The sequence below is a fragment of the Pyrgilauda ruficollis genome, unplaced genomic scaffold (genome assembly GCF_017590135.1).
Source record: "Pyrgilauda ruficollis isolate IOZ18807 unplaced genomic scaffold, ASM1759013v1 scaffold79, whole genome shotgun sequence".
In the NCBI taxonomy this organism is placed as follows: Eukaryota; Metazoa; Chordata; class Aves; order Passeriformes; family Passeridae; genus Pyrgilauda; species Pyrgilauda ruficollis.
Window position 1 is genome coordinate 5,937,485 of NW_024529821.1, and position 23,138 is coordinate 5,960,622.

The 23,138-nt window shown below is 44.2% G+C and overlaps 1 protein-coding gene and 1 long non-coding RNA gene across 4 annotated transcripts in view; both read left to right on the forward strand.

The window, feature by feature from the left end:
* PPP2R3A (protein phosphatase 2 regulatory subunit B''alpha) overlaps positions 1–23,138 on the forward strand; it is a 53,460-nt gene that overhangs the window by 15,823 nt on the left and 14,499 nt on the right. For 2 of the 3 annotated variants that reach the window (XM_041486812.1, XM_041486811.1), the window contains 5 exons: positions 11,204–11,464; positions 12,863–12,966; positions 15,434–15,536; positions 17,273–17,347; positions 22,369–22,455. In XM_041486812.1, coding sequence (XP_041342746.1) covers positions 11,204–11,464; positions 12,863–12,966; positions 15,434–15,536; positions 17,273–17,347; positions 22,369–22,455 — 630 coding nt within the window. Of the gene's footprint in view, positions 1–4,158; positions 4,570–11,203; positions 11,465–12,862; positions 12,967–15,433; positions 15,537–17,272; positions 17,348–22,368; positions 22,456–23,138 lie in introns of those variants that run through there. The other variant, XM_041486813.1, reaches the window with a different exon arrangement.
* LOC121363993 lies at positions 17,355–19,977 on the forward strand. The gene is made up of 3 exons (XR_005956809.1): positions 17,355–19,051; positions 19,263–19,560; positions 19,709–19,977. It is a non-coding gene; the product is annotated as an uncharacterized LOC121363993 (long non-coding RNA).

Sequence of the window (23,138 nt, forward strand, 5' to 3'; positions counted from 1 at the left end):
GTCACACGACTCCTGCCTTGTGCAGATGCCCAGAACCAAAGACCCTGGGAGAGAAGAGGTGTTCTGGGGAGGCAGCTGGTCCCCTCAGCAGTGGGCACAAGGCACTGGGCTGCTGGCTCTGCATTTGCCCTGAGGTTTGCTGTTACTGTGGCACAGATGTGTAGATTCCTTGCTGGGTGTAGCATCTAGGGAGTACATCCATGTTTCTGGATCACTCTGGATGTAATTGAAGCTGCATGTGGGTTCTCACTCAGTATTGCATGTGTGCCTCAATTATGCAAAGTATTTGCTGTGTTTTCTTAAGGCTCATAAAACTGTTATTAAATAGCTGGGCACACATGCAGAAACCCCAGAGCTCTGAGACTGATGACAGCACAGCACACCTTTTGTTTGTAAAGGTTGTGACAGATTTAATATCCCTCAAATGCTAAGCAATGAAAAAGGAGAGGGAGAATCCTTCAGACCAGGCTGTTCTCTGGCTTGGCTGGCCTATCTGTGTTAAATCTGTGCTAATTTATATCAGCAACAGACTTCCTCTTTATCGTAAACCCAATTATGATCCTCCACAGAGAACAAAAGGATTACTTGCCTCTTCATCTTCAAAACCCAAATATTTAGAAACTAGGAAATGAATACTCCAGAAGTCCATCAGTTTTGCAGAGCACATAATAAGGGCATCACGCTTCTTTTGGGCAGGCCAGGAAGCATTGCATGCTTTTAGACTGTCCAACATTTCCCATTCTGAGATCCAGTTTTCCGTTGCTTAGCTCTAAACCTCCTAACTATTTGTTTTGGGATTTCCTGTTCTCTGTGCCTGTCTTAAGCTGATTTTTTAGTATGTTGGTTTTGAAAAAACTAGTTCAGTAAGAACAGTGCAGTTGCCTTTTAGAGATCAGTAAGCCCCCTAGTACTTGTCTGTACTTTAGTCTGTAGTGAGGAGGCCTGGATTGACCAGCAGGTTTGAGGGAGTTGGGGTAAACTGGGACCAGTAAGCAATGAAGAAGGTGGAGATGGGGCTGTTGGGATGCTCTGAGCTGACCCGCAGAAATGCTGAGTGTTGGAAGGTAAAGACTGCTGCCTTTGAGTAAAATGTCATAGGCAAAGTCCTTGGAGAAGGCAGTGGTGGATGTTTTCGACTGTAACCTGTGTCCTTGGTCTGCCACCTGTACAGGTTGGCTGATTTGACAAAGTAAATTCAGCTAATGCATGAAGTGGTGCTCTAGTGAAAGAACCCTAGAAAAATCAACGTGGTCCTTCTGTTTTCAGAATCAAGTGTGAGTGGTGCAGGGCTCTGCTGCATGTTCTGCTCATGTGTTGTATTTTAAGAACTGTTGAATAAAGTCTATGAATAATTTTGGGAGCAGAGGTCAGGGCCACGCTTTGATACAAAGAGAGTTTTGGTCTCTTGAGGAGACACTCTTGGGTGTCTCCTCAAAAGGATTACTTGTGTTGTAGTGAGCCAGAAAGAGCAGTTCTCCTTCCTATTTCTCTCTCCTCCATGCCTCTACTTCCTATTGTATTGTTGTTAAACCTAACTAACATTTTTGTTTTCTGCCATCTTAGTAAGTGGAATAGCTCAGGCTGATGTCAGATGGGTGATCCAGCCATTTCTGGCCAGGGACAGTGGATCTGGGAGCAGAGGGTGTGTGGGGTTGATGAGACCACCTTTATAACCCTGCTCTATCTCAGGTGGTAGAGCCTTGAGTGAAGTATCCAGAGGCTGTTCCCTGTTTACACATTTCCTCTGGGTGGGCTCTAGGTAGGTCGTTTAATCCTGCCTGTCCTGAAACACCATCTCAATGCCACACACTTTGCTTTTTTGTATCAAAATGCCTGTGTTGTGTGCTTAAATCTGGGGGCCCTAAGAAGGCTCTGAGTGGAATTAACTGTTTCTGGATCATAGAAAACCAAGGTTGACCTTGCAACTGGTAATTCTGCCCCTTTCATAATTTTGTTCACTTTTTTGTTTTGCAAATGTAATGATAGTCTCTTCAAGGATCTTGTATGGGGTGATTAATTGTAAAAAGTGGCTTCTATAATGTCACAGTAACTTTAACCTTGTTCTGAAATAATTCTATATTCTCAAAATGTGCCTAAAATATAATGCAAAACTCTCTGGAAAATCAACTTTCATCTTTTATATGTTAAAAATTGTTTTGATCAGATATTGATAATATCTGTCACTTAAGCTATACACACAATCTGTGCTCCTTTCAAACATCAATTATTCATTACTTCTCAAAACAAATAGTGAATAACTATGGGCTTTTTTTTTTCCCTGTTGTTAACAGTTACTGAAATAAAAACAAGTCTAAGTGAATCTCAAGTATCTCAGAATGAAAGGCAGTTAACAGGCAGGCTGGGATCTCTCACCTTTAACCTGGGTCACCTACAGCAAGGAGGGATTTCTGGGTTTGTGGTTTGTGCAGTTGGTCTGGCTGTTGAGACCAGACTTTTCTGCTGTGGATTTTGTCCAGTTGACTTTGAAGCTGTTGAAACAAGATTCTCTTACTGTCAATTTCTCATAGTACTGTATAATTGTATCTTTATTTATACCCACCTTGTGTGTTTTGAGGATAGGAAGTAGCATGCTAGATACCGATTCCAAAATATTGGAATACAGACACAGTGAGCCTTGCCTCTGGATTACTTGCTTTTTTTCAGGTTATCAGTGAAAACCTCCCAAACTTCTGAGATCATTCGTGCTTCGTTAATTTGAGCATGAAAAGTATTTGGCTGTGCTGTTTTTTTAAAGTATGAACTAGTGGCTGCCAGATTAGTGTGTCTCTTTAATGCATACGTCTGTCAAAGGTCTCTGTAGCTGGTCTGGATGCAGCTGGAGGTCAGAGAGGTTCCCTGGGCTTCATTTCCTCTGCAGGCTGTAAGCAGAACATGAAGTAATTCATCACTTGCCACAGATGATTTACAATAAATCACCTCCTGACATGCTGCTGCATGAGATCTGCAGCGCTCCCAGTACAGTGCAGCCTCATGGACTCTTTAGGTGTTGACTTAATGTTTAGAAAAAAATTCTCAGAGTAAGAAAACTAAATTTATTCCAAATGTGTTGCATATGGATCTTTGTATCCTTTATTTGGTGGCAGCTCCTCTTCAAACATTCTTGCCTGTCTTTTCCTTTTTGGAGGTTATTTTTTCATCCCCATCCTCTTTGTGTCACTCTGTTAGGCTTTGCACTCGTTTGGGCTTCATGTTAACTGCAAGAGCCCAGGAAAGACAGAGGCACATGTCCAGTAAAAGCTTTCTGTTGTGAGGCTCACTGAGATCTGTCCATTTCAAATGCAATACCTTGATGAGAGCAAGCCCTACTAGCTCAAAATTGGGTGGTTTTTTGTGTTACTGAACTTGGACAGCAACCTGGCAGAGCAGCTCACGTTTTACAGTCAGGTAGGGGAAGCTCTCCATGGGACTCTTTTGTGTGGGAAGAATTGGATTTAGGCCCTTGTTCAGCACCATTCTCATGATAAGGGAAGAAGAACACACTTCTAACAAGCCTAGACAAAGTTAGAGCAAGGGTTTGGAGTCTGCTTGCTCCAAGTTGTGCAGAGAAAAAGACTATTGTCCCCTGAGAATTGCTTTGCCTTTGCCTCATGAGAGTTATGGGGAAAGTGAATAACAAGAATGATGCATTTCGATGTCTTTAGGAAACTGTTTTCTTAAGAGCTGCTTGGGAATGACTGAGCTTATTATCCAAGATCATCCTTATGTGCTTGCTTGGCATTAAAGGAACTCGATTATTTGCTTTTTCCAGCAAGAAGGAAAAAATGATGTTTTTTTGAAAATTACAGCCTTCAGTTGAGAGTGGGAACTAATGCTGCTCCTCTGCTTCATCACCTCAGCAGCAGGGACCTCAAACCACTGCCATCCCACAGGCAGGACCCTTGGCTGAGGCTGGTTTAACTCTAGCTGAGCCTGACTGACCCAGAGATGCCCCTCAGGTCTCAGCACTGGAGCAGACAAGCAGGAACTATTGGGGAAGATGGTATATTTAGCCACTCCTGCAGGGCATCTAATTTTAGAGCTCTTGGTAGTGGTGGTGGGTGCTTCCTTTCTCATGTCACCCCTGGCCTATTACAAGCCAAGGACAGATTGTCTGTCATGTAGCCAGCAGGGAAATAGATTCACTTGTAGATCATGTTTCTCAATTAAAGTATTACAAGAAGGCAGAAGATCCTGGTGGTACTGAAAGACACTTTGAATATTGGTTCAAGTAGGGAACTCTGGCTTCAGGAGTGAGGTAGAATTGCTAGATGTTGTCCTTGTGAAGAGAGAGAAGACATAATATGTTGAAGCCATTTGTCATTTTTTGCCTGTAAAAAATCAAACCCAAGAAAGCAACGTGCTGGTCTTGACGTGGTCTCCTCCAGAGTGCCTGTGCCCCTTCTGGAAAGGTCAACATCTGCTTAGGAGCTGCCCAGGATGATGATCAAGGAGAGTTCTCTGCGGAGGGACCCAGATCTGGGAGGGGAGCTAGCTTTCCTTGCCAAGGGCTGTGACTTTGTTCTTCCATCTCGATTCAAGAGGCGGCTCAAGGCCTTCCAGCAGGCCCAGGTTTGGACACTTGGCATTTCTTTGTCTTCTTTTTTTGTATTTTTTTATTCGATCAGAGAATCAATCTGTGTCCCCTCTAGGCCTGTCTATTTGCAGAAAGTTATTTGCAGCTAGATACCAGCAGGTTTAAAAATAAACCTTCCAGGCTTAGATTGCAGAGTTAAAATGTCTTTGTAAACATGGGGGGAAATTAACAGCAAGTGCAGTGATTTAATAATGGGGAGAAGTATTGTAAAATTTAAGTATTTTCTGTGAGGTTTTTTGTGTGGTTGCTCTGAACGTTTGTTGTTGCATGTTGGAGGAGCCATGAGGTTCTGCTGTGAACTGTACAAATCTCTGCAGACCAGCCTACCTGGCTTTGGTTTTTATGATTTTACCATCCCAAGATGCTTCTTTGTGCTGTTTCCTACCCTCTCTGGGCTGTGGCTGAAGGAGATAATGGAATAATTTAGTCTGGAGCAGACCCTGAAGATCCCAGAGGTGTAGCCAAAGAAATGGAAACTGTATCACAACTGTGTGCTTTTGGTAAATCCCAGCTGCTGCACTCGCTCTCTGGAACAACTGACAAAAGATTGGATGTGCTAGGACACCAAATGGACATGTGGTCACTCCAGATTTAGAGGGTTCACAATTTGCTGAAATTGGCCCATCTTGAGCTTTATCTGTATTTAAATAACGTGTGACCCAGTGAGGACGTTAAAAGGTTGAAATTAGGAGCAGTGCAGCTGTTTCCTAAGAAACAGCATTAAAATTGCTCCAAAACATATTGTGGCACATTTTTTCATGCGTTCTGCTGACAGGTTAAAGTACATCTCAGAGGTTAATCTCTGGAACGTGTGTTTTTCACTCCCTAGGGGAGAATTGGATGAGGTAATAATGTGCAGTAATGGCTTGGGCGGGGCCGAGCAGTTCGGAGACACTGTCAGGAACCACAGCACAGCTAAATTCCCTCTCCAGAGTTAGTCTGATCACTGAGGATCTAGCCGGGGTAGGGTTTGCAGGGAGGGATGAGACCTGCGGGTAGAACAGCTGGGAAAACGGACAAGGCTTTGGTCCACGAGCCCTCTGCCTGGTCAGAAGCAGGAACAGTTTCTGTGCTGAATGCATTGGGAATGACTGCTCCGGGGCTGCCCGTTCAAGGCAAGTGAAATGCTGCAGTGTTCAAAAAAGATGGTCTTTTTCTTCTTTTCTTGCTGCCTCCTCACCGTGTGTCACCCTTCTCTTGTCCTGGGCCCCACAGGTCTTTCTGTGAGCTGTTTTAATTCATAACACAGTTTAGTATCATCCAGCAACAAAGCCAAGTCTGTTGCTGCCTTTCCACGTGGGTAGATCGGTTCCCAGAGGGACAGTGGACCCCGGGAGGTGGAGGGCAGGGATGGGAGTTCTCCCACGTGGCAGCAGTGAGGTGTAATTAGATTTTGTGCCTTGTGGGGCTATACCTGGGACTTGGGATGAGCTGACAGTAGAGGTAACTGGGCCCAGTAAGAAAACAAAAGTGCTGGCAGGTGGAAAGGTAGTAAGGTGGTGATAGGGAGCTGAGAGGTGGATGAACACCTCTTTGCTTTGTGGAACACACAGATACTGGCCAGGCAGGTGTGGAAGAAGGGTGATGGTAAACTTCTGTCTCAAGAGCTGGAAATTTCAGTTCTTGTGCTTATCCTTTGCAGAAGTATTTATGGAAGGATCAGAGAGCCTCCCATGGCAGTGTTGGGAGGAAGGGAGGTCTCTAATCCAACCTATCACTTGTAGGAATACTGTTTCTAACCCTGGGTCACATCAGGATTGGCTTACCCCAAGGATAGGGATTCACCCAGCCCCTCTTGGTGACCTCTCACAGGCTGTTCTTCCCTCAGGGTCCTCCAGCCTAACGCTCCCAAGCTGCACTTTGGTTCCATTGCCACTGTAACTGCACTTCCAAGAGCTGCAGGCTGTGTTTAGCACATCCCTTGGCTTCCCCTTGCTAGCCAGGGCCAGCTCTCCATGTCTCCTGCTGCCTGATCTTGATTGCAGCTTTCTGATTTCCCTCCTTCACATCTCTGGCTGGTCTCTTCCCATCACTTTTTTGAAGTGAAGGCCCAAAACTGGTCCCTGGAACCCAGATGCAGCCTTGCTAGTGTCAGACAGAGATAAAAACTTCCTGGCCTTACTCCTAAGGCAGTCCAGGGCATCACTGGCCTTATTTGTAATGAGCCCTCGCTGCAGGCTCGTGCTCAGCCCGTGTGCACTGTCCCCTCCAGCAGCCCTGTTCTGCAGGCCTGGTGCTCAGCCAGCAGGTTCTCAGCCTGAACTGCTGCTGAGGGCCAGGTCCAAGATCTATAGGCACACTTGGCAGTGGAGGTATGTGATGCCTCTGTTGCAAAACTCAACTGGATAAGGCCACGAGGAACTTGATCCATCCTTACAATTAGCACTGTGTCTACTCCCACCTAAATCCTTTTGGGTTTCTGAGTTGCTTAGGTAGAGTTTGTTTTCAGTTTTGTTTTGCTCTGATTGGATTTTGTTTCTGCTGGTGAGTTTGTTTCCTAGAAGAAAATATTCTCTCCAGAAATGCATTTTCTCATAGCTCTGTAATGTTTGGAGCCTTTGTTCCTGCTGTTCTTAGGTAAGAAAGAGACAGCAGGAAGGTTCATTGATGGGAAGGGGCTTTGGGGAGGGAAAGGAAGAGAAAGTCTCGGGCAAGAGATACAAAGCAGTGCTGGAGAGCTGATGAGCTTTGAGGATGGCTTGTGTCCAGGTACCATCAGACTTCAGGAAGGCAGGAACTATGAAAAATGAAAGGAGACATTAAGTCAGCATTGTGGACTGCGAGAACCCAGGCTGAGTCACTGTACCCTAGAAAAGAGGATTACACTATGCCATTTGGAAATAAAGCAAGAAACTGGTAAATATATTATCTGGGATCCTGTTGGAGCCTGGGACCAGGAGGAAGGAGTAGAAAGAATTTGACCACTTTGTGTGATACTGCTTCCTTCCATGGAGTTTTCTGCTGGGACTGGCACATCCCTGGGAGACAGGCTGGGATGGCAGAGGTTTAGTCTGTGCTTTGTTTGTGTAGCTACAATGAGGCTGTAGTTCTGTCTGGTTTATTTATAACACAGATGTTACTATTTTTGTCTGTCCGTAAATAAATTGTATGGCTGGCAAAAGGTGATATAGTGGATAGACAGATTTTAGTTAGGGTAAATTACAGAATGCTACAGAGTGGTATTTAAAAATGGCCTTTAATCTCACCTTTCTCTTGAACAAATAAAGAAAAAAAAAATTATCTGTTAATTATTGTAACAAAGCTGAAAGGTTTATTAGATTATTTGTCATTTCCTTTCTTAGTTGTCCTCTCTGAAAATGCACATCCCTGTTGGAGGACTGTGTTCTGCTAGGCAAACAGCATTTAAGGCTAATTTTTTGCAATAAGAAACTGTTTATTTCCAAGGAATTTCCACAGAATTTCCCATCATACCACTTTCTTAAATTTTTTTCCCAAAAAGTTGTAATTAACTTCTTCTTGTCCCCATAGTGGTTTCCATCTGGTTATACCCATCCCAGAGTATTAATTTGTGAGGTTGTTCTAGGGAACAGAATCTTCAAGGACTGGTTGCTGCTTGGTTTTTTCTCTTTGTGTCATAAACAGCTCATTTCTTATTTGAGAAGGAAGAAGACAAAGTTCAAGAATTGCATTTCTATTCCTGAGGCAGAATGTGAAAAGCAGCTCTCCCTGAGCAGTGCTTGCTCCTAGTTTGGCTTGAACTGATCAGAAGTGAATGAGTCAGACTTACTGGGAAGGTCAGCGGGGAACCTGTGGCCAAACTGGCTCCCTCCTTCAAAGGCCAGCAGAATTCCCTGGGTTTCTCCTATAGGTGTCTGACCTGCCTTGAGTGGTGGATGGGGGTCAGGAAATTAGTACATCCTCTGTGGTCCTGAGCTGAGTGAGCTGGTACCAAACATTGCTGGCTCTGGGAGTGCCTGGAGGCAGAGGAATTGCTGGGGTTTTTGGGAGGTGGAGACCTGGGCAGAAGGGGTGAGCTGTGTTTCAGCATGGTCAGCTCAGGCTGTGTGCCATGTTGGGATGTGCGTGAAATGCAGAAGAGAAAAAAAATGGCCCAGTGCTGTTGTGCTCTACTTAGGGACTCCTCTTCACCTTCCAAGAAAACAAAAATTTTGTCATTCCCTTGTACTATAAGGGAAGGGGATGTATTGTTACAGTGAAAAGTCAGTGTCTTTTAAAAGAACATCTTGGTTTGTGGAACTTTTTGTTAAGTTTTAGTCACTTCTCTTCGTTCCTCCCAGTGCTGGCAGCCGGGAGTGCTTGTGTATCCTGAAGAGATTAGGGAGCAATAAACCTGTTTGTGAGAAGTGGCCTCGAGCAAACTGATGTGAAGTCCTATTATAGAAGTCAAGTGGCTGCAGTTGGCACCTCGACTCTGTTCCAGCTTTGCATTGTTTGTATGAATATGGTGCTGTGAGAGACCGGCAGGGACTTCCCCTCTGCTGGGATCCAGAAAGGGAAAACTCCTGAGCAGAGCTGGGTCCTGGCTGGAGAAGCCCCTGGCAGGACAGGGCAGGCAGGGTGAGAGCAGATGGTAAAAGCAGAAGTGGTGATTTTTGTGACCCCTGAACTGGGGCCAGGTGCTCCCTCCCCACACACATTCCCTTGGTCTGGGCTTTGCTTTTGGTGCTCTGCTGAGGAAAGGGCAGGAGGAAGCTGCGAGGAGGGCTGTCTTTTATTTAACCCAGCGAACTGTGCTCCCGAAGTGAGTGTCCAGCTTTCCCCAACTTCACCTGAGCCACCACCTCAGATCACCTGCATTGTCCTGCTGTGGGACAGAGTGACCAGGGCTGATGCTCACCGTCCTCCAGCCCTCATGAGCCCCAGGAACTCCTGACCCCCTCTGAGCTCCAGCATTGCTGAGGAGCAGACACAAAGATGTGCAATGTCTAAGGAGGAACAGTCAAGGACAAGAGGGAGAACAGGTGTTGGTGATCAGGCTGACTCTCCAAAGGTTAAGAGCTGTTCAGACTCTGAATACTGGTATTGATAGAAATATTGAAGGCTGAAAATTATCTCCACCTTTTCCTATGTAGCAAGACAGAGGAGAAGACAACTGGAAGAGCCCCAAGCTCCAGGTTAATGTGTTCTGTGCAGAGCAGTTAAGGAGAAAAGTTGTTTCTGGCTGGTGGGATGTGTGTGCCAGTGTTCCTGCTCCTAAAATGGGACAGCATTTGGGAGAAGAAAGAGGTCCTCCCATTTAAAGAGAGAGCCATGAAGCAGAGGAGTGAAGAGGAGGAAAATCCTTCTCTCTTCTTTCATGGGTCTCTGATGAATGGGTTATAAAGTATTATGAACTGCAGGTAAAAGTAGTGCTTAAAGAAGCCTTTACAATTCTCACTTCTTTACCTCATTGAAGCAAATCTGTGGCTAGTTGGGAGATTGAGTATGTGTTGAGAAAAAAGCTCCAAGTTTCAAGAAAATAATCAAGTAAAGTCAGTTCATCATATACATTCTTCTGCATTTAGTGGGCTCAGACTTGGCTGCTTTATCCTGAAACCATTTTGTTTTGAAACAGTTAGAATAAACAAACTGAAAGTCACAGCTGTATTTACTTGACTGTTGCCTTCTGCGCCTTATCACATATGTTGTTATATTAATAAAACTCTTGTATTGGAACCATTGTGCAGTGGGAAAGGCTGCTGCCTTTTCCCAAGAAGGAGTGTCTCCCTGGGGTAGCAGGGAATTCCTCATCCTTCCACATTCCAGCAGCTGATTTTGCAGCTTATACTGTAGTTACTTGTTAAAGTTTAAGAAATGTTCCCTCCCATGTCTGAAAAATTCCCTGGTTTAGGGTCTCATTTTGTGCTTAAATACAAGTGCTGCCTGTGATGTAGAGCTAGAACTGGAGATCCACTGGGGAGGGGATCCAGTGGGGATCACCATATCAGCCATATGTTTGTTACAGATAGGAGAGGAGTAAGGAAAAACATCATGCGAATGCCTAATGACACTCTGCTGGCTGCTTCTAATTCCTGATGGAAAAATTGATTTACCAGTGCTTAGTACCTTTCACAAAATCAGGTCTGGGACTGTTTAAGTTGGGCACAAAATAAAAGGCTTGCTGAAGTTGGGAAGGAAGTCTTGAAAATATTTTCTTAATTTATCTCTGAAGCAGTGCTTTGGCAAAGCTAATTATGCCCCCAATGGATAAAAAATGTCCTTGTTTGAATGTAGCCTTGCTCATACTTTAGGCAAGCTGTGTGGGTGGGTGCTCTGGTTCAGAGGGGAAATACTGAAGAGCAGATGCTTTGTTGTTCATGGGGCAGAATGAGAAGACCAAGTGCAGCATGAGAGGAAATAGCATTGTCCTTTGTGGTATCACTGAGTTGCAGAGTGACTCAAGAGGAAATCATGAGCCACATCTACATATGTAAAATGCTCAGAAATAGCATAAAAGCAGGTGTGACATCCTAAATTTGCACTGGTTAATAATGCAGAAAATTTTAACTGCCTATTTAAGAGGCATTTTTATCCCTGTGCCATAGTTTAATTGTTAGTGGGCTTTAATTTTCTCCTAATCACATACTACTTTTTCCTGCTCCATGTACCATGATGTTAAAATGTGTTTGTTATTCATTGTATTTTCAGGTTCAAAGTAAGCAAGAGAAGAAGGCAGGAACTTCATCCCCAGCCCCCCTGCAGCCTGTGGTTAGCACTTGCACTCCTCTGCCTGTGAATAAAGCCAGCAGCAGTACCCCTGTGCCCATAAACATTCCACGTTTCTACTTCCCTAAAGGACTCCCTAATGTCTGCACTAACCATGAAGAAATCATTGCCAGGATTGAAGAGGCCTTTACAGAGTTTGAAGATGGGAAAGCAAACATCTGTGAAATGGGGAAAATTGCTAAGGTAACCATCGATGGTCTTGGAGGTCTTTTCCAACCTTAATGATTCTGTGAATCTATTCTTTAGCTTTTTAATTTTGGGAGAGATACTTTGTTTTAGTTTCAGTCTATCTCACAGCTGTTGTAGGGGGAAAAAAAGAACCAGTTTCCTTTTGATCTGAAGTTTGTTGTTTGGATTTAGATAATAGTAAACAAAAATGAGCTCAGTTTGCTGATTGTCACATCAGATATGTGTTTGTTCTTGCTTTGATTTATGAAGCAGTTCTCTCAGATTTCTTAGCAAATACAAATTGCATTTTTGTTTCTCTATTCCATCGTATTTGTGCCCAGAAGATTGAGAAACTCAGAGGCAGAAATTTTTCTGCTTCTGTGGCTTCAGATAGTATCAGTTGCCCTTTTGTTGCTTTTGCAGCTGTCCTGCTCAGCTAGCATCAGCTGTAGGTGCTATTGCAGTGTTGTGTGAGGAAGCAACTTCCAACTTCCAGCTCCCTGGACATGGAAGGGAGAAATGTCCAGTGAGTCCCCAGCCCCTGAGCTGTGCATGTTCAGTGTACAGCTGGTAATGAGTTCTGCCTTCGGGGGACAGCACACAGCACTTGTGTGGGAGCACACGAGATGGTCCCTTCTCTTTCCCTCTCCCTCAGCTGCAGTTCACAGTGCTGCTGATCTAAAACCAGCATTTATCAGACACATCCTGGAAGATCACCTTGCCCTGAATGAGTCTCTGGCACTGTAAGCTGAGCAATGATGCCCTTTCCAAGCTTTCATGGTCTGCCATTGAGAGCCAGCAGCTTCTGCAGAGGCTGGTCAGGGAGTCCTTTGGCTGGAATCAATCCTTCCCATGTGTGCTTTCATTTTTGTGTTCCCCTGCTGAGATCTTGCAGTGTTGGAAATAATGGACTGTGCTGGGTGGAAAGCACTGCACTGAAAATTGCAGGGTGAGATTTACTTCACCTTTAGTCATTTACTCATTAATTGTCTGTAATTAGACTTGAGGTTCCCTTGCTGCCTGTGACAGGTTATCCCATAGGAGAATAGGCCCTCCTGTTTTAGGGTGGGTGGGGGACGTGGCTGGTGTGAGTGTCCTTCTGGAAGGAGGTGCCTGTCTGTCCACTCTACTTCCTAGGGAATTGTGCTAAACAGTTCAGAGCATTAGTAGTCCAGATCCTTTTCCTAGCCTGAGAGGAGTGTTTCTCAGTCACTTGAAAAGGTACATGACAAAGTAGAAAGTTATGTGTGAATTCTCAACCTTTGCACGCAGTAAATGGCACACAGGTGAGTCAGAAAGCCATTACTACTTTATTTCCCTTGTGTAAAGTCTCAGTGTGAATCTGGTGTGTAAATAAGCAGGTTCTTCTTGGGACTGCTCTTGTATTCCTCCTTGCCCTGGTTTATCTTGCAGATCTGTGGCTGCCCACTCTACTGGAAAGCACCTCTGTTCAGTGCATCTGGAGGAGAGAGGACAGGACGTGTCTCTGTGCACTCCTTTGTGTCCATGTGGAGAAAGTGAGTATAAAAAATGCAAAACTCTTTCTGGAAGAAGAGATCAGCCTGCCATACAACTATTTTTTCCCCCTTCTTTTCCATCAGACTTTTCATACAATTGTCCTCTTCTTTAAGTGGCTTAAAAATCTCCATCAGCTTGAGATTTTTTTTCCCCCCAAATCCTCTGAGCACTTGTTTCTGTGTGACATCCACAAACTTGGAAGTAATTGTATAGATAGTAAGATGTTTTGAGTTAGTTGCTGTATAAAATATATTTACGAACTCCTCAGAAATGTCACCTATTCTGAGGTAGCTGGTAGTTGTCTGTGGATTTGAGGTATTTTTGTGCCCAGCCTTATTGCTCTGGACTGGTGCACTAAGCAAGTGATATTTTGGAGTTGGGAGAGGAGGTATGTGATAGTGTTACAGGAAAGAGGAATATGGAAATAAGCATCATCATATAACTGGGTACTCTGGGAGCTTTAATAGTTACTACCTTCCCAAGCAAGCTATTGAATTCACCTGTGGAGTTTGACAGTCCACACTGTGGAAATGGAGAGCTCTGGATGGATGCTTCATTATGCTTGGAGTAAGCTCTGACATGGAGCAGACTTGTTCTCTTGCCTGATCTTTTTCCCCTCCAGGGCAATTCAGGCTTTAGTCTACTTTGTGAAACACCTGAACAGCTTCTCCATCTCCTCTCCAGAGAGAGTCCTAATTTTTTACTTAATGGTTGCTCTTCAGACTCTTGACGTAGTCTTTAACCCTGAATTCCCAAAGTATTTCCTGTGATGATGTTGTCAAAACAGCTTCTAGTTACCCTGGCAAAATTACAAAAATGTTAGGGGTGACTGTGATCTCTAAGTTTGTCTTGACACAGACAATATATTTTCCTTCCTTAGGTTCCTCCAATTACTTCTAATTAATCCCTAATGTATGATACCACATTTTCACTTCTCTGATTTTCACATCCTTCAGATATTTGCAGACTGTGGTCATGTCCTCTTCTGTATCCTTTTAATTACCCCATTTCCAAGCCAAGCTTTGTATGCTTTTCTCACTTAGTTACTCTTTTAGAAATATATTATTTTTTATCCCCTCATCTTCCCTTCTGACAGTTACAAAATCTTTGCTGGAAAGCTGAAAAACAGAAGAAATGTAGGATTTTTGGTAAAGTTTGACTGCAGCTATGTGAACCCAGGTATAACATCAAACCAAGTATATTTAGTTGCTGAAGCCTATTTTCAATTTTCTTAGTGGTGACTGACTTCTCAAGATGCCACATCCTCACTGCTTGTCAAGTCTATAGGAATTTCTCAATATAAAGCACTTCTGAATGTCAGATCTTTTTGTTTGTGGCTAAAACTGGGCTTTGGGATTCATCTTTATGTGCCAGTTTTTTTTAAGCTAAAACATTAGCACCTCTTTCTGCAGCTGATTTAGAATATATCTGTTAATTGACAGTTACCATGATAGGAATGTGTAGCCAAAAGGATTGCTAAATCTTTTTTTTTTTTTTTTTTTCTTATTTAAAAGAATCCTTTTTTTTGTAAAGTCTGCCTTTCCCAGACTGATGAGGCCAGAATTAGCAGGAAACAAGTTAGTGTGATTTCTGCTAGAGAACTACAACCACTTCAGTACTATGTTCATGCACTTTTAGGAGAGGAAAGTGGTGAATAATCACTCACAGTAAATAATTACAGTGCATTTATATTTTCAGAGTTAATGAAGAAAACTGTAGTTTTCTGAGTTTCCCCAATTATGTCAACAACATAGTGTTTGATATATTCAAATGTTGTGTTCTGTTAGCAGTGTTTGGTAAATGGCATGGAGTTCCTCTCTTCCTGAGTTTCTCTGGGGTTAATCCCATAACTGTGATACCTTTGGCCAGTGCAGTAATTTGTGTGAGAAGGCACAGACAAGAACTGGTGTGTCAGATGCACACTGTCAACCAGAGGGGACTGAGTTCACACACTTCTCCAAATGCTCAGTCCTACTAATGCCTTCATTAGGCTGTTCTCTGTGGCTTTGGTGCACAGCTCCAGATGGGCCATAATGAACAGGGGACGCCCTTTTTCCTTCTGAGAAGTGATTTTTGTGGGTGAATATTCAGTCCCTGTAGTTTGGCAGTTTCCCTGAATGTTGCAGTATAGTGAAGGGTGACATTAGAGAGTGCACCCTGTGGCATCCCATTGGGCTGGTGCTGTTCACTTGGAGTGAGCCTGCAGCATTGGCAAGAGTCAGGTGACTTACTCTGATTCTACAGATGCTTAGTAGGAAAATTGCTTTACCACAGCAGTGTTAACCTGGAAAAAATCCCTTCTGGGTGCTCTGGTGCAGCGGAATGACCTTGAAGGAAGTGCTGGCAGTCTGAGGTCAGCATTTGAGTGATTCCCAGCATAGGGAATTGTGCTGTAAGGCTTTGTGACCCTCCCGGGGCTCCTGGGAGGTGCAAAGGGCTGGGAGTAACTCCTCCCCTCTCCCACAGAATCCTGCGGAGCTGCCACGACGATGCCTCCAGGTTCACTTCCCTTCTGGCAAAGCCTGGCTGTGAGTGCCTACAACAGGAGGACTTCATCCCGCTGCTGCAGGTACTGCCCCAGCTCGGCGGGCACGGTGGGCACAGAGCTGCGTTCCCTTGGCTCCTCTTTGTTTCCATGGCAATAAGTGTTTACCAAGGACGAGCAGACCTTTGGTTTGAACACACCTGGGTGGGGTTCATTTTGGAGTGAAATAGAAATAAGCTTTTTAAGTGCTAAAGTGCCAAACCAGCTGCAAATCCCGCTAAAGGCGTTGAGGACTGATCTCTTGTCAGGATTTGTATTTATCAGTGCCTGGTAACCAGGCTGCAATTTGCTCCATTTCTCAATGTGGATATTGGGAAAAATGCTTGTTGCTGTTGATAGTCAAGTACAACATAAAAGCTTATTGGAAAAGTTGTAAAAGTTGCTTGGCAAGACAGTTGTAATTAAATTTGTCTAGCCAGACTACCAGATACAGTATCACATGGAGATCTTGGCAAAATTTCTGCAGTTCCAATTGTTCTGTATATGCCTCTAAACCTGCTACTGCACAAATGTCACTGTTTTGTTTTTTTTTCCCCTCATATTCAGGCTAAATCTGCACATCGTCATTTCATGTCTCTTTCCCTTTCATTAACTTTAACAAAGTATAGTTGTTTTAATTATTTGTGGTCATTTATGCAGGCTCTGGATGGGGCTTCTCTATAGTGTCTATAAATCACATCCATGTGCTCCTCTGATCAGCAGTTGTGTTTTTTTTGATCTTTTCCATGCATCCCAGTGCTGCCCTCTGGGTAAAACCTCTGTGGAGATGCTGCTTTGGGGAAAGATTTTGTGTCTGTGCTGGCTGTTTCTGTCTCAAACAGAACTGGGGCTGCGATGCGTACATTTCCTCATGTTGCTCTTCATCTCTTCTCCACTGGGCACACTGCCTTTCCTGGTGGATTGCAGCTCTGCTCTTTAGCTCCTGGTGCAATCCAAGGCATGCACAGTCCTGTCTGCCAGTAAGCCAGAGATCAGCAAAATTACCCTGATTTACGCCACCATGTGAGACATCCTGTTATACTGCCCAAAATCTGGGCATATCACACCCCTGAGGGCACCATGGCATGGAACAGGCACAGCAGAACTTGGAACACCTTTAAAGGGTAGAGGAGTCAGACATGGAGAAATTACACAGGCATTGATTCATACAGGATCTGAACTGATTCATTCAGGATCTGAGCAGTTTCTCCATGGATTTGATCATGCAGATTTGGCATTGTGAGACAGTGTTTTACTTATAAAAAGCTGGTATTGAGAAAGAGGCATCTTCACAGGTAGTCCAAGTGAATTTTGGAAAAGCACTAATCATGTCTGTAAACATTCTGAAGCTCACACAGCTTTCATTGGACATAGGAGACTTTCTCAAGGAATATTTATTTCTGACACCTAGTTCTAACAAATGTTAATATCTTCAATGAATGGAGGAAAACAAAAATCTTGGAGAGGAGATAGTTGCATGGTCAACTAACTAATTTTTGTCTCATTCAATGAAAATGAGTTTTCATCTACTCACTAACTCTCTTCCTTTGTTTTTCTGTCCTTAAGTAAATCAAACTGGCCCACCAGGTGCGTATTGCCCAGCAATGCATTCTGTTACTGTAATAGAAGGTTCTCTTGATAGATTAAAAGATTTCAGTTTTATTGTTAATGCTGCAAATAGTTTCAAGAGTAAGCAAAAGTATTGGTTTATAAAGCCAGTAACTTCTAAGCATTAAAAGAAGAAGAAAATCTATTTCATTTCATTTTCTCTTACCTTGCAGGATGTGGTAGAAACTCATCCTGGCCTCACGTTCCTGAAGGATGCTCCGGAGTTCCATTCCCGGTATATTACAACGGTAGGCTGCTCCTTTGGTCCCCTGTGATGCCTCTGCCTCCCTTTGGGATCTGTCACTGTTCCTACCAGCAAATCCTTCAGTTATTTAAAAATATAGGTGTTTTTAATACTACTCACCATGAGGTATTTTAACGGCTGCTTCCAAAAGAAAAATAATCTGCTAGTGTGTGCCAAGGATTATTCCAAAGGTTAATAATGGTTCTTTCTGGTCTTAAGCAAATCTATAAAAACATCTTTTTTGGCATGATGAATGGAAAAAAAGTTGTTTGGTCTTTGGGAGCTGCTAAGTCACCCTGAATTGTGCTGGGCTGCTGAGACATGGAAGGCTGCCTGTTTTAAGGTTTCTGTCACTGAGGCCTGGAGAATCCATGACTGTTCCTCAGTGCAAAACGCCCTTTGCCTCCAGGGATCTGCTGTCCAGCCTTCCTTTTGCCAGGATGCCTGTCCAGGCTCTCTGTCCCTAAGCTTTTGTGGCTGGATTTGTAGCTGGGGTTTGTTCAGTAGCTTTGTTCCAGCTCTGCAGTCAGCACTAAGGCTGGCACTTTACCTAAGTGTGTTTCTACTTTTTTTAAGCCTTGAGCTTGACTGGTGTTGGGTGTGAATCTGGATAAAAGGTATAAATGTTGGGAAGTTTTATCTCTGCAGCAGTAACAAATTCAGATAATGACAGACCTGATGGGAGCTATATCCCAACAGGGCTCAGGGCTTAAAGTTTCTCCTGTTTGCTTGCTAGGGCCTGCCTGGGGCTGCACCACACACGGCAGCTGGGAGGCTTCTGGCACACACATGCTTGTTCCTTTCCTGTAAGGAGCAGATGGCACAAAGACACTTCTTCAGGGCAAACCTTGAACTGTCACACTAATGAAAATGTATAATGAGAATCCATTCTAAATGTTTTAGATGCACTTGAACATGGCAGTGAGCAGCAGTGTATAATCAATATGTTTAGTCCCTGTGGAGCAAGACAACGTAAACATTAAGCCAGAACAGGTATAGGAATGGCCAGGGAATTATGGAGGCATGTGAATGAGAGAGTGTGGAAAGTGCCTGTGGCACAATGCACCCTGGTATTTGGTATTTCAAGTGCATGGAAGGGTGAGACTGAAAGGTTTAAGGTCACACCTGGGGTTGGTTTCTGACTGCAGTATCCACGGGTCAATGCCATGTGTGTGGTTGCCCTGGCTGCTGACAAAGGCAATTCTCTGCATCTGCCTTTATGGTTTCCTCTTATGTCACACACTGTTCCTGTATTTTTCAGGCAAGAAACAAATATCTTTGTAGAGTAATCCCTCACGTGATCGCCCTTGCTGCCCTTTCTGGACTCACCAGGGGCACTGCACCATGAGGCTGAGACCAGCTGTGTGAAGCTGAGCTTCCACTTCCAGTTAACTGAAGCGCAGGCTGCTGCTAAAGGGCAGCACCTTTTCCTTCCTCTCTCCTTTTCCACCACTTCCCTGGTGCCTGGGTTTGGTGCTGTGTCACCAAAGCAGTCACAAAACCAGACATTGCTAAGTACATGAAGCTCCTGAGTGCTTCTTGATCCTGCCTGTATATCTGCTGTGCTTTCCTGCTGCAGTCAGAGCCTTTGGGCATCCTTCCTGGCAGTGCTGGGACACAGGTGGATTCCAGGCTTGTTCCAAAGGCAGCAGGGAATGGTGGTGCCTGGAGCTGAGGAGAGGGCTGTGGAGCAGCACACCTGACAAAGGTGAGCTGTCCTTCAGCTGTCAGGACAGCACTGCTCTGGGGGTCTGTGCTGACAGCAGAATCTCCCTGGGCTGGAGCAGGGCCAGCACCTGGGGAGGCAGGAGGCTGCTGGGCAGGCTGTGCCCATCTGGAGGGGCAGCACTCAGTCCTCTGCAGCAGTGGCTCTGCTCTCTGATAGCAGGAGTTCCTATTGCTCACCTCTCCTTTTGCAGACAGTTTGGCACATCCCTTTTTAATATTACAAAATGAAGTATTTCCACCAGGAAGCAGTGAAGGAAACAGCTTTGTCCTTGGATTTTGAGACCACTTGGATCATTTTCATTGTTTCAAGGTAGAGTGCCTTATACCTCCTTACAAAGACAGAGTGCTGTATTTGCTGCCACACAAGAATCACAGTTCGTGTTTGTGTTACAGACTAGGGCCATAAGGACACATGGCTTTGTGTTCATTGCTGGGTACAGCATCACTTGGCTGAAATCTCCTGGAGAGTGACCTCACAGTCTAGGATGGGTAAGATGTGAATGCACATTTCAGTTCTTACTGCCCCCTCAGAACCTTTTAAAGGGGCCTTTTGGACACAACAGGCTGGAATTTCATCTCTATCTTATCTGTTTTATTGGCCACTGTATTACTAAACCAGTTGTGTTTGTTTCAACAGAGACAACTCCTGAAGCTGGTGAAGATGATGCAGAACATCACAGAATATCCTGGGGCATTTGTTGTAAAGCTTTAGTGTGACTTCTACCTGAATGTTCAAACCAGGCTCAGAGTTAGCAGTGCATGCTGCCCTTGGAAAGCTGTGTGCTAAAAACAGATTAAAGATTAAAGCTTGTGGAAAAGTGCTTCAGCTTATGCAGTAGCATAAATGCAAATGTGTAAAGGGACAATGGCCACAGGGATTAATAAAGGTTCCTGTTTTGTCCACAATTGGTTTTGTTCTTGTGTGGGAAGACTGGGGAAAAGTCTGGAACTCAACTGTGAATGGTTTGGGCCTGGAGGCCAATTACATGAGGATAATGGGGAAGTAGAGGCTTCTCTTTCCACAAGCTAATTAAGAATTTGACTCCATGATCCTTGTGCCCTCTTCCAACTCAAGATGTTCTATGGGTCTATGGTTGTGTACTGAACTAAGAAAAATGAAGCCAGTTATGGCCTAAGTGACAAATGTGACTTTCATGCTGCACATCATCTCCGGCTGGGTAATGATCTAGGACGTTTCCCAAATGCTTTTTTTGACAGCTTGGTGTTTACAAACTGGAAAAGAAAAGGATAAATACTGAGATTTTATAGTGAGATATATACTATGTACTGTCCATGGAAACTGGGCCATTATTTGAATAATAAAGCCTTCACTGAATGACTGGACGTGGTAAGAGACATGAAAAGAGATCCCATTTTGCCTCTGAATGGCTTTTTTTTTTTTACAGATGGATGAGGAGGGAGCAGATGGAACATCTTTATCAATGTGGTCTGGTAGACAAACAGTTTTTTATGTTTGGAATAATAACAAATGGGAATAGTTTGTTGTCTTTTACTACCCTGCAGGCAGAGGAAAAGTAGAATTACTGGTATGGGGTCTTGTTTCTGATTCTTGGGATTGCTATTTTTGAGTCCTTGGAATGGTGTGAACACCCTGTATTTTTAAGTGTTGCTACAAAGTTGTCAGGTGTGATAATGGGTGATGTGAGAGGTGAGACTACTCCAGTCTCTGAGCTCTTGTGCGAGCTGGAAGCAAAAGCCAAACAAAGTCCAGAAACAGACCAGAATGGCAGTGGCTACCAGAGGCATGAAAGAAGAAACAAATATTGTGCTTAAGACCAGAAAGGATCATTGTGATTACCTAATCTGACATCTTGTGCTACACAGGCCACAGAACATTGCTCAGTGATTGCTACAGTTAGGATGGGTCTGGTTTTTGGTCTGTTTTTAATTAAAATGACACGCAACTTTAAAAGGATATCCACCTCTTAGACCTGGAGGGACAAAGAGCCTGCAGTGTTACCAAAAGGTGTCATGTTCAGCTAAGTTGAATCAATCAATTCTGTCTCTTCAGGGTACATTTGAATCCTCACATCATTCTTGTTGCTCTCAGAGTTGTGTGTGCCATCATCAATTGCTGTCTCACTGTGTATCCCAAAGCAGACTGTTGGGAGCAATCTCATATTTGGTTCTGGATCTGTTCTGGACCAAGAACTAGCACTTGTTTGACTGAGTCCAAAGATGGCCCTTGGTTGCCTACTTGAAACTAGTTCTGGCTAAAAGAGAAATCCATCCCGTTTAACCTGCTAGCTGAATTAATCCCTGTAAGGTCCACATTGTTGTATAAAGTTAATTCTTGCATTGGAATAGTGTGCACTAAAGGTTACCAAAGTTCTGGGGTAATGTGCTTACATGTTAGAGACATCAAAGATTTGTAGTAGCTTTGGTCAACAAGATTTCAGTGCTGATAGTCAAATTAATTCTATTCCTCCTTTCTCATGCCAGTGATACTTACTTGTTGTTGTTTGCCCTTGTTGTTAGGTTTATTCTTGGATGTGCTTGGTCACACATTTGTGTTTCCTCATTCTGTGATGTTACTTGACAGCTGAGAGGGAGCAGATTGGGAAGGGCTGTTTGCTTTTCTGAAGAGCTTGGGAATGAGCTCAGTCTCACACTGGGAGCTGTTTGCTTTTGGCTTCTGAGAGTTCTGTGCCTCTCCCCCATGATTTTTGCTCACTTTCACCAGAGGCAGATCTGGAAAGGAGCCAAACAAGGTTAACACCTGCCCAAAATAATTGCAAACAGAACCTCTCCTGCTTACTTTCAGCAGAGGCACTGGGAACATGAGGCATTGTTATAGTTACAATGGGTCAGACATTCACCTTGTCTTTCATTTACATGTCTTGCTTCATCTGCAGGAACCAGAAGAATCAGAAGTCCTTTTTTTTTTTTTTTTTTTTTTTCCTTCTCCTCTAGAGCCCTATTTCATTGGGGATCCATGCAGACTACATCCCCTTAAGTGTGAAAAACTCAAAGTGATTCATCAGCACTTTGAGCGTGTTTTCTGACACAAATAATACATCTGCATGCCCAAAGAGGTGAATTTAGAGCAGGGGAAATGTTTCCACACTAGAAAGGGATAATACTGTTTAAGAAGCAAGTGTTACTTTCAGACTGTGTAGTCAATAAAGGATAGTAGTATCCACAGAAAAGATCCCAAAACAGTTTTCAAAAAGAGGTCTCCTTAGGATAAGTGAATAAACCCAGGGTACTGCTTTTAAATTCCCAAACTGCTGTGTTTCAAGCGTTGATTTCAAGATCACTGCTCATCTGTTGCAGGTTATCCAGAGGATATTCTACACAGTCAATCGATCCTGGTCGGGGAAGATCACTCTAACAGAGCTGAGGAAAAGCAACTTCCTGCAAGTACGTGGGTTTCTGTGGGAGCAGGAGCCAGAGTGCAGCAACATTCCTTGTTCCTGTGCCTGGGGGGTGAGGGAGCTGCACCTGGGCTGCAGTGGGATGAGCCAGGTGCTCAGGGCCAGGAGTCTGCTGGGGCTACTGGAGGAGCTGTGTCTGAGTTGAGGTGAGAGAAGCAGGGACAGGAGTGGCCCCAGGGTGCTGAGAGAAGGTCAGGGCATGACTGTTTTCCTGCTCTGAGGCCACATGGAGCAGCAGCCCGGCTCCTGGTCCAGACAGCAGGAAGGGAAGCAGGACATGGCATTGCACCCCTGAGAAGTGGCTCACAAGGAGCCAAGAAGAGCTGCAGGAGTGCCAGGGGTAGGAGAGCCAATTTCCTGCCCCCTAGGCAGCCCTCAGCCCACTGACAGCTGGTCAGGAGTATCTCTGCAATTGCAGGATGAGGCACCTCATGGGCTGTTCTCCACAGGATAATGAATGGAGCTTAGTTCTTGTTCCAGTGCCTGCAGTGTGTCCTTATGTCAGGATTTGGATCTCTGTCCTCTGTATTTTTCCCAAAAGAGCACCAGATTAGGACTGCCTCAGGCTGCTTGTGTCCAGCCCAACCTAAAGAGCCAGAAAGTCTTGCGGCTGAAAGGTGAAGGATTGGCTAAACTAGTGAGATTTCCCTCCTGTGTCCTGTTTGCCCT